Below are 12,098 nucleotides of genomic sequence, written 5' to 3'. Positions count from 1 at the left end.
TGTCAAACTTTTAATTTCAACCACTTTTAATGATAATCTTTACCTTACTGAACACTCATGAAACTATTTTTCAGTTACTCTCATCTACACTGTGACATAATAACCACAGTCCACTTTGAAGCAGGCACTTGTCTTCCTGCTACATTGTGAGCTATAGAAGAGGAGGGACAGTGCCTCTATGTTTATTCCAAAATGTGCTAAGGACATAGTAAGAAAGATAGTCATTGCCCTCACAAGCTTACAGTCTAATTGGAAAACACACACACACACACACAAAAAAAAAAAAAAAAAAAAAAGTGGTAAAGATAAAGGTGGAGGGATGAAGAGTTTTATAGGCTACATTCAGTTCACACTTTATTCAAAATGCCCTGGGGATGCATTCAGACTTGAATTAGGGTGCAGAGGAGGACAAGGCTGAGAGTTAAGCAAAGAATGGTGATTTCTCTGGAATGTACGAAATATCCAAGTACCCATACAAATAAATGCTACTCAGACAAAATCAATCTCATTGTACAGACTTTTAAAAAATATTCCTCTGCCTCTTCCATATTGTCAGTCACTTTTTAGTTACATTATTATTGCAACTGTGTCCCTCAATGCTTTGAAATTTTTTGCTTTCAAAGGAACATATTATATTAGTACATTAACAGATTACCAAAATGGTTAAAAGTGTTGAGGGTATTTACCTATTTTTTAGGTTTTTAGCATGTATAGATTGAGAGAAAAAAAATTTAGATTTTGCCCCATTGGGCAAATAACAACAGGCCTTAGAAAAAATGATTTGGTCAGTCTTTATCTTACTGCTCAATTCCTAGCTATGTTTCTCCCAATAAGAAAGTCAAGTCTGGTCCTAAACAAAAGGGTTATTACCAAATCTAATGGCAAAACGTCTCACTGAACAAAAAATTTGCCTCAAAGTAAAGTGATCCTCCTGAGGAAGATTTCTAAACAGTGCTTCAATAAGTAGAGGCATCATGCATCTTCCTTCCCTATTCTATTAAAAAAAAAAAAAAGGTAGAGGAATATACTTTTCTAATATTCTAGTTCTTCTCTCTTCTCAGATTTGCCTCCTTTTCTTTCCTCTCTCAATCCTTCAAAAGGCTGATCTAAAAAACAAAAGTCTGGCTCAGACTGTCTTTAGTAAAAGTTTAAAAGATGTAAGGCTGAGGGTATAGCTAAGTGGTAGAGTGCTTGCCTGGCATACCCAAGGTCCTGGGTTCAATTGCCAGTAATACCCCCTACACAGACAGTTTTAAAGATGAGACTTCAATATAACTATAAATCTATATTGAAATGAAATGTTCTGAAACAGTGCCAAGAACAAACTGTCCTGCCTCTCAAGTTCAACGAAACTATCCTAGTATCATGAGGAATTTAACTAAAAACATGTATTAGAGCTTCAATTCACTAATCATTGCATTATTTAGGGTGACAACAAGGATTCTTCCCCCAACCAGACCTCATTTACTCAAGCCTTTCAAAGATTTATTGTTAAATACTTTTATATTTTATACACATTACATGTCTGTCTTATAATTTTTTTTCACTCCCACATTAGTAGCCCTTATAGCTTTCAGATATGAAAAAAGAACATTTTGAATCAAGAAAAATGAGCCACCAAATCTTGGTTAGCTTTAGGTTGGTGGAAGACAGAGAAATTATCATAAATATGATTTTCCAATAAAAGAAGGACTCTATTCTTATTTTCCTTACTCTTTTCTTATAATCATAACTATGCTTTGGACAGAAATGTCTACTAAAAGTTTCGGGGAAAGTAATGTGTTGGTTCTTACTGACCTGGAGCTTCAGATACTGGAATGGAAGCACAGACACTGAATCTCACCTCTGTTAACTTCTGTGATCCTGTTTCTCATATTTCTTTTTAAAATATATATGAAAATATATAATAATTTTTAATAATAACTGACTCTGAACATTTTCCACATGTGAGGAAGAAATACAAGACCTCATTTTTGGGTTCTGCAGTAGAAACTTACCTGAACAAGAGCATAAAAGATTTTGAGAATCTGTTTCTGTAGTAATACAGAATAATGGGAGGAATCAGGAAGGAGCTGCATGATTTGCTGCTGAATACGTGGCAAAAATATCTGCATCGCTGCTATAAGAGGTTCTCTTTCTTCTGCTTTCTTATATCTACATGAGCAAAGACAAAAAGAATGAAAAATAATGTCCCCTCTTCCCCAAAGAACTATAAACAATGAATGAAAAATATTTGTTAACATAAAACAAACCCCTCCCCAAAAAATTTTTTTGGCTTACACTTTCTGTTCAGATTGTTGGAATAAACTTTGGGAGTATGTCCCTGTTCTAAGCAAAATACCTAAAATCTTTCTAAAAAAAATTTAGGCTAATTTTTAATAAAAGCATCCAAGACTAATGCAGCTTTCTTAAATTTTTCTAGTATCTATAGTCATTTTTATTAAATCACAATTCTATAAAATACAAGTTGAAAAGCTAGTTTATATAGGCACTCATAATGTGGGGAAATTTTTTCTTATTATCCTAAATTGAGAAGTAAAAATAACTTACAAATTTAGCTGCTCTTAGATCACTTTAATTGCTAAAAATCTAAAATATTCTATAAAAATTGTACAAATAAGAGTCTGCACTAATTTCATGAGTCAGCCATGGGCTGTGTGTGTGAGCTATGAGCATTTGAGCGCTGGAGGGGACTGGACAGATGCTGCTGTTCTGAATGGGTTGTGTGACATATGTGTCCTTTTCACTTGCTTCGCCTTTGATCCCACACAGCACCTGACGTGTGTGGCCTTCCAAGATGTCAATCTGCTGACCATAAAACATCACTAAGCAACCTCCTGAAACCCAATCCCATACCTTATTTGGGTTGAACTTTCTTGACTGTCTTCCCCTCAATAAACAGGATGGTCTCAGGAGTACTCTCTTTCTTTTGTCTGCCTCTATTGCTTCCTCTGTGGGAGCTGGGGCCAAGAAGCAATCAGAAAAACATACTTTCTGTGTCTGTGGGATTATTCAGTGCCAAACCAATTTACCTGGAGTGACCCTGACTGATTTAGTTGTGTGTTGAGGCACATTAAATATTTTAAAAGAAGGGAAATAAGATTTTGAATGCAAAAGCAGAAATCCTCTTTTAAACCAGAAAATACTATTAAATGTGATTCTAGTCCTCTACCTCTCAAACAACTTTTATGGGAGAAGAATATCCCCAGCAAAGAAACTTTAACATTTTCATTCTTACATCCAGAAAGGTATCTGATTTGACTTATTTCATAATATGCTCCTGAGAAGACAAATGTTAAGGTAAAACATTTAGAGTCTCCAAGTAAAACTGTTAATAAATGTTTGAGAAACACTGCATATTATATCTGCATTAGAAATTAGCAATATACATTAAAAGACTAAAGTGGCTTTGAATAACTGTAGTAAATTAACATGCTTAACTATATTTAACCCAACATTTTCCAAATTAACCTGGTTTTACAGAACACCCACAGCAGACCTCTCTACCCAAATTAATCCCAAAGTGACACAAGACTATTCTCTTTAGCCAAGAGAAATCAACTTACTCATAAGTCTTCACCAGTTGGTAAAGACATAACAAACTGCCAAGCCAGCTTCCACTGTTCTGCGATTGTAAGTAAAAGTTTATCTTGTCCACTACGGCTGGCCAGTGACCAGGAAAATCATGCTTAATGATGACACGGAGACACATTGTTAACTGGATTCTGTAAGGTGAGAGGGAAAAAGGTAAAAAATACAAGTAGTTAGAAGTATAATGTATCAAGGACCTCTAATATTTTACATAAAAGTTCTCCAGTTCCTATTTGCCCATTATGTAGTCACAGTCACACATAACTTACCACCATGGATAACGTTATGAAAAATGCATAAATTAGCAAATTCACAGCTTTGGGAATAACACAGAGTGAACTTTTTATAAACTTAAGATGGCTATATCACTAGATAATGTAATTTTATGGGACCTATCATCATATATACGGTTGACCAAAATGCTGTAATGTGGCATGAGGCTGCATTATATGTGGAGTAGGAAGGAAAACAGTAGTCCTTAAAAAAAAAAAAAAAAAAAAAATTCCTGGGGCTGGGGTTGTGGCTCAGTGGTAGAGTGCTCACCTAGCATGCACAAGGCACTGGGTTCGATCCTCAGCACCACATAAATGTAAAATAAAGATACTGTGTCCACCTAAAACAAACAAAAATAATAATAAATAAAAGATACTCTATGTGCTGGCAGAGAATCAATAAAATAGGTTTTTTTTAAAAAAAAATTCCTCAGTAGCTCAATTTACTAAAAAATAAACAGAACGAAAATGAATAAAGCTTTTCAAAGTGTCTTATTTTAAAGACAGCTTTTTAAAATATGAACTTAAAAATAAATTTGTAAGGCCAAGCATAATAGTACATGCCTGTAATCCCAGCAACTCAGGAGGCTAAGGTAGGGGAATTACAAGTTCGAGATCAGCCTCAGCAATTTATTGAGAACCTGCCTCAAAATAAAAAATAAAAAAGGGCTGGGTATGTAGCTCAATAGTAAAGTATCCCTGGGTTAAATCCCAGTACCAAAAAAAAAAAAAGAACTCATAAAAATTTCAAAACAATGAATCTACCTCAGCTTTGTAAGATTTCTCAGCATGCTGTATTTTATATTTTGGTTACCAAATCCTAAAAGGAATGAGAAGAGAAAATAGTTCATCATTTCAACTAGACAGACTTAGTTTGCAGATGGTAAAAGTAAGTTAAATGGAGGTTTACAAAACTATGGGAAGCATCTCAATGAACCAAAACATTGAACACTCATCCCTCATCAGTTAACAACCAGCAGTGAGTGCTGCACTCGTCAAAGCAGCTGAGATACTAATTTTTGTACTCTGAGTATAAGAAAAAAACATGCGGGCACCGGACCCCTGGTGAGCTCCGGGTGAGGGCGGCAGTGCTCTGAGGGACCTAGGAGGAGGCCCGGCTTCCAGCGAGCGAGGCAGTTGTTCAGCATTGAGGCTGGGAGGCCTGTCCGGGTGAAGAGTAGCAGCGAGGAGGACCCTTCCCCTTCTGAGGGGGACTTAGCTGCATCCCGCGCCACCCTTGAGCCTTACATGGGTGGCCCTGGAAGGATACGGGGTAGACTTCTGGGATGCTGAGGACCTGAGCCGAATCTTAGAGTATTTCTCCAGCCCTTTTGGGCAGCATCTCGCTGCAGGGATTTCCCGCCCATCCTGGTCGTGGGGCTGACTGGCACAGACTTCTCTGGACTCCTCTAAAAGTTCTCCACATACGATTCTACCTGCCAAATTGCCCAAGAAATTGCTGAGAAAATTCAACAACGAAATCAGTATGAAAGAAGAGGTGAAAAGACATCCAAGCTTACGGTGACAATCAGAACTTTGTTGCAGAATCTGAAGGAAAAGATCGCCCTTTGAAGGACTTATTGCTCAGAGCTGTGTCAACACATCAGATGTATCCATGAGCACTAGGCAATGATGAGCTGACGTGGATCTGGGGTGAACAGTCTGGGCCTCTCAGAACACACACCGAGCCCGGATCGGCTGAATTCAGGCTCCCATTCGCCTGCTTCCCGCAGACAAACAGCTGCGACTCAGCACTAATCCATCCGGCTGAAACAACTGGTCAGCCCTTCTGATCCTACGGAGGTAATGCCAACCGAGCCTTCATAGGTAGCGGCCACAGGTTTGAAACGGGGCTTGGGAGAGACAGTAAGGACCCACCCGTTGCATTGGTCACCCGGCAAAGGGAAATGAACTGTCGCCATTTGCAAGAGATACCACCATGGCAGAGAACTGACGTCATCAGACTGCGACGGAGGAGATAACTTCATTGAATCCTGCGGCTACAGGTGTGTAATCCCCTAGCCTTCCCTCTCCACACATCGGGGAAACCTTAAGGGCCCCTCCCAGCTCTCCTGTGAGCGCGGTAGCCAGACCGAGGGAATTATAGGTGGCGTGGGACCCGCGGCGTGGAACTACCGCTCCCACCAGTGCTGACAGCTGAGGTCTCTTGCACCAGCTACCAGGGGCATGGCTACCGGAGGGGCAGTAAAATTCGCTGAGGATTCTCAGCCCCAAGCTCTACAAACTTAGGGTCTGAGGGAATGGCAAACTGGAAGAGTGTGCCCAGTCATTCAAGACAACAGGGCTCCCGAGAGCAGCAGACCTGGCCTGTACCCAGTATTGTGGTGAGCAGCACCCGTGAGAGGGACCTGGCTAGAGGAAAAGTGGGAAAGTGACTAGGCACAAGAGGAGGCCCTAGGCACTCAGGATTGGAGACTCGCCCAGTCTGGGAGGAGGAGCTGCTGCACAGTGATTGGTTCCCGCGTACTGACAGGAGAAACTTGGCCTGGTGGGCACAGCGCCACCTACTGGAAGAGAAGTTAATCAAACTCTAAGACTGCATTTATTCGTTTTTTTTTTCTTTTTTCTTTTTTTTTATTTTGATTTGGGTTTTTCTTTCACTTTCATTTTACTTTCTTGTTTTTTAAATTTTTTTTTACAATTTTTTTAAATTTTTTTCTTCCAATTTTAATTTTAATTTTTTTATTTTTTTTTTAATTTTTTTTCTTTTATTTCCTATTTTTTTTTCTTCTTTTGTCTTTTCATTTCTTTTCAATTATCTTATCCCCCCTTCCTTGAATTCTACCTGCTTACTCTCATTCTCTTTAGTGACTTCTTCCCTTCCCTTTTAATACCTTTCCTCCCAAGCATCAAATAAATTTATAGGAGTAAACAGTAACTCAGCAGTCAAACAGAACAAGAAGTAACATGAGCAGCTTCAAAAAGCAAGGAAGAAAAGGAGTACAAACAATGCACAACAGCCTAAATATTCAGGAGGACCTAGAGTCATCAGAAAAATGGTCATATAAAGAACTCATGGAACACCTTAGACAGATGGAATGGAACCTTAAAGATCACATTGAAAATGAATTACATAAAGAGATAAAAGAAGAAGTTAAGCATCTTTATCAGGAGATAGAGATTATAAAAAATAATCAAACAATAATTCTAGAAATGAAGGAAACGATAAACCAAATTAAAAACTCAATTGAGAGTATCACTAACAGTGGATCAAGTAGAAGCCAGAACGTCAGATAATGAAGACAAAATATATCATCTTGAAAAGAGCCTAGCCAACTCAAAAAGGCTGGTAAAAAATCACGAGAAAAACATCCAAGAGTTATGAGGTAACATAAAAAAAACAAACTTACGAGTCATCGGGATAGAAGAAGGTACAGAGATTCAAACCAAGGGAATGAGAAACCTGCTGAATGAAATAATTACAGAAAACTTTCCAGAAATAAAAAAGGAAACAGATATACAAATTGAAGATGCATACAGAACACAGAGCACACAAAATCACAGTAGACCAATGCCAAGACACATTGTTATGAAGATATCCAATATACAGAACAAAGAGAAAATATTAAAAGCTACAAGAGAAAGGAGACAGATTACATTCAGGGGTAAACCAATAAGGTTAACAACGGATTTTTCATCACAGATACTGAAAGCAAGAAGGTCATGGAACAATGTATTTCAAACACTGAAAGACAATGGATGCCAACCAAGAATTCTGTATCCAGCAAAATTAAGCTTCAGGTATGACAACGAAATAAAAATCTTTCATGATAAACAAAAGTTAAAAGAATTTGCAGCCAGAAAACCAGCATTGCAAAGCATTTTGAGCAAAACACTACACGAGGAAGAAATGAAAAACAATAACCAAAACCATCAGAGGGAAGTGCCTCGGTAAAGACAGAGGGCGAGGGGAAAGATAATCATAGAGAAACAAACTAAATTTTTTTAAAAAGGATAAATAATCAAACATGGATGGAAGTACAAACCATATATCAATAGTAACTCTGAATGTTAATGGCTTAAACTCTCCAATAAAGCGACACAGGCTGGTATCATGGATTAAAAAAACAAATCCAACAATATGCTGCCTCCAGGAGACACATCTGATTGGAAAAGACATACACAGGCTGAAGGTGAAAGGATGGGAAAAAATATACCACGCACACGGTCCTCGTAAGCAAGCAGGGGTGGCCATCCTCATATCGAATACAATCGACTTCAAGACTAAGTTAATCAAAAGGGATAAAGAAGGACATTATATACTGTTAAAAGGAACCATTCACCAACAAGACATAACAATTATCAATATTTATGCACCAAATAATGGCACTGTGACATTCATAAAACAAATTCTCCTCAAGTTCAAGAATCAAATAGACCACAACACAAAATAGACACAAATAGACCACAACACAAATAGACCACATGCACAAAAGTTAACTCAAAATGGATCAAGGAGCTTGATATCAAATCAGAGACTCTGCGTCTGATAGAAGAAAAGTTGGCTCCGATCTACATATTGTGGGGTCGGGCTCCAAATTCCTTAATAGGACACCCATAGCACAAGAGTTAACAACAAGAATCAACAAATGGGACTTACTTAAACTGAAAAGTTTTTTCTCAGCAAGAGAAACAATAAGAGAGGTAAATAGGGAGCCTACATCCTGGGAACAAATTTTTACTCCTCACACTTCAAATAGAGCCCTAATATCCAGAGTATACAAAGAACTCAAAAAATTAAACAATAAGAAAACAAATAACCCAATCAACAAATGGGCCAAAGACCTGAACAGACACTTCTCAGAGGAGGACATACAATCAATCAACAAGTACATGAAAAAATGCTCACCATCGCTAGCAGTCAGAGAAATGCAAATCAAAACCACCCTAAGATACCATCTCACTCCAGTAAGATTGGCAGCCACTATGAAGTCAAACAACAACAAGTGCTGGTGAGGATGTGGGGAAAAGGGTACTCTTGTACATTGCTGGTGGGACTGCAAATTGGTGCGGCCAATTTGGAAAGCAGTTTGGAGATTCCTGGGAAAGCTGGGAATGGAACCACCATTTGACCCTGCTATTGCCCTTCTCGGACTATTCCCTGAAGACCTTAAAAGAGCATGCTACAGGGATGCTGCCACATCGATGTTCATAGCAGCACAATTCACAATAGCTAGACTGTGGAACCAACCCAGATACCCTTCAATAGATGAATGGATAAAAAAATGTGGCATTTATACACAATGGAGTACTATGCAGCAATAAAAAATGACAAAATCATAGAATTTGCAGGGAAATGGATGGCACTAGAGCAGATTATGCTTAGTGAAGCTAGTCAATCCCTAAAAAACAAATACCAAATGTCTTCTTTGATATAATGAGAGCAACTATGAACAGAGCAGGGAGGAAGAGCAGGAAGAAAAGATTAACATTAAACAGAGACATGAGATGGGAGAGAAAAGGGAAATTGCATGGAAATGAAGGGAGGCCCTCATTGCTATACAAAATTACATATAAGAGGTTGAGAGGGGAATGGGAAAATAAACAAGGAGAGAAATGAATTACAGTAGATGGGGCAGAGAGACAAGATGGGAGGGGAGGGGAGGGGGGATAGTAGGGGATAGGAAAGGTAGCAGAATACAACAATTACTAATTGGGCATTATGTAAAATTGTGGATGTGTAACTGATGTGATTCTGCAATCTGCATTTGGGGTAAAATTGGGAGTTCATAACCCACTTCAATCTAATGTATGAAATATGTCAAGAGCTTTGTAATGTTGTGAACAACCAATAAAAAAAAAAAAAGAAAAGAAAAAAACATGCATTAGCCAGGCAATTTCTGAAGAGGAAAGCTAAGAGCCGTCTCCAAATAAATAAATTTAGAAAGCAACAGAAAAGATACAAAACAGAAAAAGAGACTATCCCTTTCATGAAACCACAAAGTTAAGTGATAAAAGATGTTGTCTCAACATTTAGCTCAGTGATCACTTCCTCAATAGGCTCTCAATCATAATAGAGATTTAAAATAAGGGAAAAAATGTGGCTTCTAGAAACTATCAACATTATCACTAAATTTGTTCTTATATACAATTTGCAAATGGTTAAAAAATTGGTCTGGCAAATTAGGATTCTATGATACAAAAGAAAAAATGTTCAGTTCAATATCTGCTAACTTGGATTCCCAAAAAGCAGTAAATTTAAAAAAAAAAAAAAAAAAAAGGCTTTTTCTTTTGCTACCAAATCTATTTGAAATTTTCTTTGCAATACTTTTAAATAAAACTGGAGAACTGGAAGAAAATATGTCTTCAGGGTGATTACAATTAAGCCTTAAAGACAGAAGGAGCAAAGCCACAAAGAACTTTCATAACAGGAGGCCTTCTCATGTCACCAGCAACAGTCCTTACAAATAGGTCATATTTGTATGTAATAAAACTGACACTTTTAATTTCTTAAAAATCTCATCTTCAAGGAGCCAGGCACAATGGCGCATGCCTGTAATCCCAGCAGCTGGGGAGGCTGAGGCAGGAGCATCGTGAGTTCAAAGCCAGCCGAGGCACTAAGCAACTCAATGGGACCCTGTCTCATAAAATACAAAAATAGGGCTGGGGATGGGGCTCAGCGGTTGAGTGCCCCTGAGTTCAATCCCTGGTACACCCTCACCTCTAAAAAATTTCATCTTCAGAGCTGGGGTTGTAGCTCAGCAAGAGAGCTTGCCTAGCACGCAAGGGCCCTGGATTCAACAGCAACACCACAAAACAAGAAAAAAAAAATCATCTTTGGTTGACCTCTCAGTTTTTTCTCATTCCAAGCCAAAGAATGACTATGAAAGGCCATCCTTCATGTTACTATGTAAAATCATTAGAAGAGTCAGGTAGATCAGAAAATGTAAGCATTTTGACAAAAAAAAATGGATACGTGATGATACTGCAGGGTTATCAGGGCCATGACTGGCAACTAGTGAGAATCATGATGATTTTCATCAATTAGCACATCTATTTTCTCCTCTTAACAAAATAACTGCACAAATGGTTCAATGTTTGTTCTTCCTATTACTGTTACTCTCTTATTTACCTCCTTTCCCATTGCCTATATCATAATTTCTGTTAGACACTCAGGGCTAAAGTTAAAATTAAACAATTTCATTCCCTTACCACTGTTTAATCTGTTTGCTTCTTTTTTTTTCTTTTTTTTTTTTTTCTCTTTTGTACTGGAGACTGAACCCAGAGACCTTTTACCACTGAGCTACACCTGCACCCCTTATTTTTCACTTTGAGATAGAATCTCTAAGTGGCCAAGGTTGGCCTCAAACTTACAATCCTCTTGCCTCAGGCTCCCCAACAGCTTGGATTACAGGCATGCACCACTACATCTGGCTTGCCCAACATTTTTTTTTAATATTTATTTACATGTAGATGAACACATAGTATCTTTATGTATTTTTATGTGGCACTGAGAATTGAACCCAGTGCCTCACACATGTGAGGCAAGCACTTTACCACTGAGCTACAATCTCAGCCCCTTGTCCACCATTTTTAGCTCATATGTTGGAGTAAATCTGTTTCTACTACTTTAATCCATTTTTTTCCATTATTCCAAATGTGAAACTATAAAAACTAATAAATTGAGCAACAAATACAACACTATGGTAAATGATATTTGAATATTTACTATATTTGCAGAATTGGAAACTTGGGACTTAATGGGTTTAGACTGCAAATCTTGGGGCTGGGAGTGTAACTCAGTGATAGAGTTAGCATGCACAAGGCTCTGGGTTCAGTCTCTAGCACTGTAAGAAAAAAGAAAAAAATCTCAACCTAAGACTGCAAAATCTGTATGACTCATTGGCTTTGTTGCTTAACAGAACAGTCACTAACTACATATACACACTTTAAATGCATCAAAATTAAATGAAATTTAAAATGCAGTTCCTCAGTTACACTAGCCACATTTTCAAGTGCTCAAAAGGCAAGTCACATGGCTAAATACTGGACAGTTTGGACAAAGAACACTTCTATCACTGCAGAAAGTTCTATTGGGCAGTGCTCTCCACAGCCTCTAATCTAATCTATGAATCTAAAAAACTGGCATTAACTTTTGTAGTTTATATTGACTATTCTTTCTTTGCTGCAGGAAAAGACATTTAGTTCATTTAAAACATGAATAAAAACATAGGTAAAGAATTAAAATAACAATAGATTAAAATTCCCAGAATT

The 12,098-nt window shown here is 37.8% G+C and overlaps 1 protein-coding gene and 1 pseudogene across 1 annotated transcript in view; one reads left to right on the top strand and one right to left on the bottom strand.

The window, feature by feature from the left end:
* Ipo8 (importin 8) overlaps positions 1 to 12,098 on the bottom strand; it is an 86,352-nt gene that overhangs the window by 52,294 nt on the left and 21,960 nt on the right. The window contains exons 4-5 of the mRNA XM_077799176.1: positions 3,567 to 3,725; positions 1,998 to 2,154 (exon numbers count right to left, since the gene is read on the bottom strand). Of these exons, the coding sequence (XP_077655302.1) occupies positions 1,998 to 2,154; positions 3,567 to 3,725 (316 nt within the window). The remainder of the gene's footprint in view (positions 1 to 1,997; positions 2,155 to 3,566; positions 3,726 to 12,098) is intronic.
* Positions 4,744 to 5,482, top strand: LOC144254824 (syntaxin-8 pseudogene; annotated as a pseudogene).

The sequence above is a fragment of the Urocitellus parryii genome, chromosome 5 (assembly GCF_045843805.1).
Source record: "Urocitellus parryii isolate mUroPar1 chromosome 5, mUroPar1.hap1, whole genome shotgun sequence".
In the NCBI taxonomy this organism is placed as follows: Eukaryota; Metazoa; Chordata; class Mammalia; order Rodentia; family Sciuridae; genus Urocitellus; species Urocitellus parryii.
Note: the sequence above shows the minus strand (reverse complement) of the source record. Positions and strands in the feature narration are given on the sequence as shown.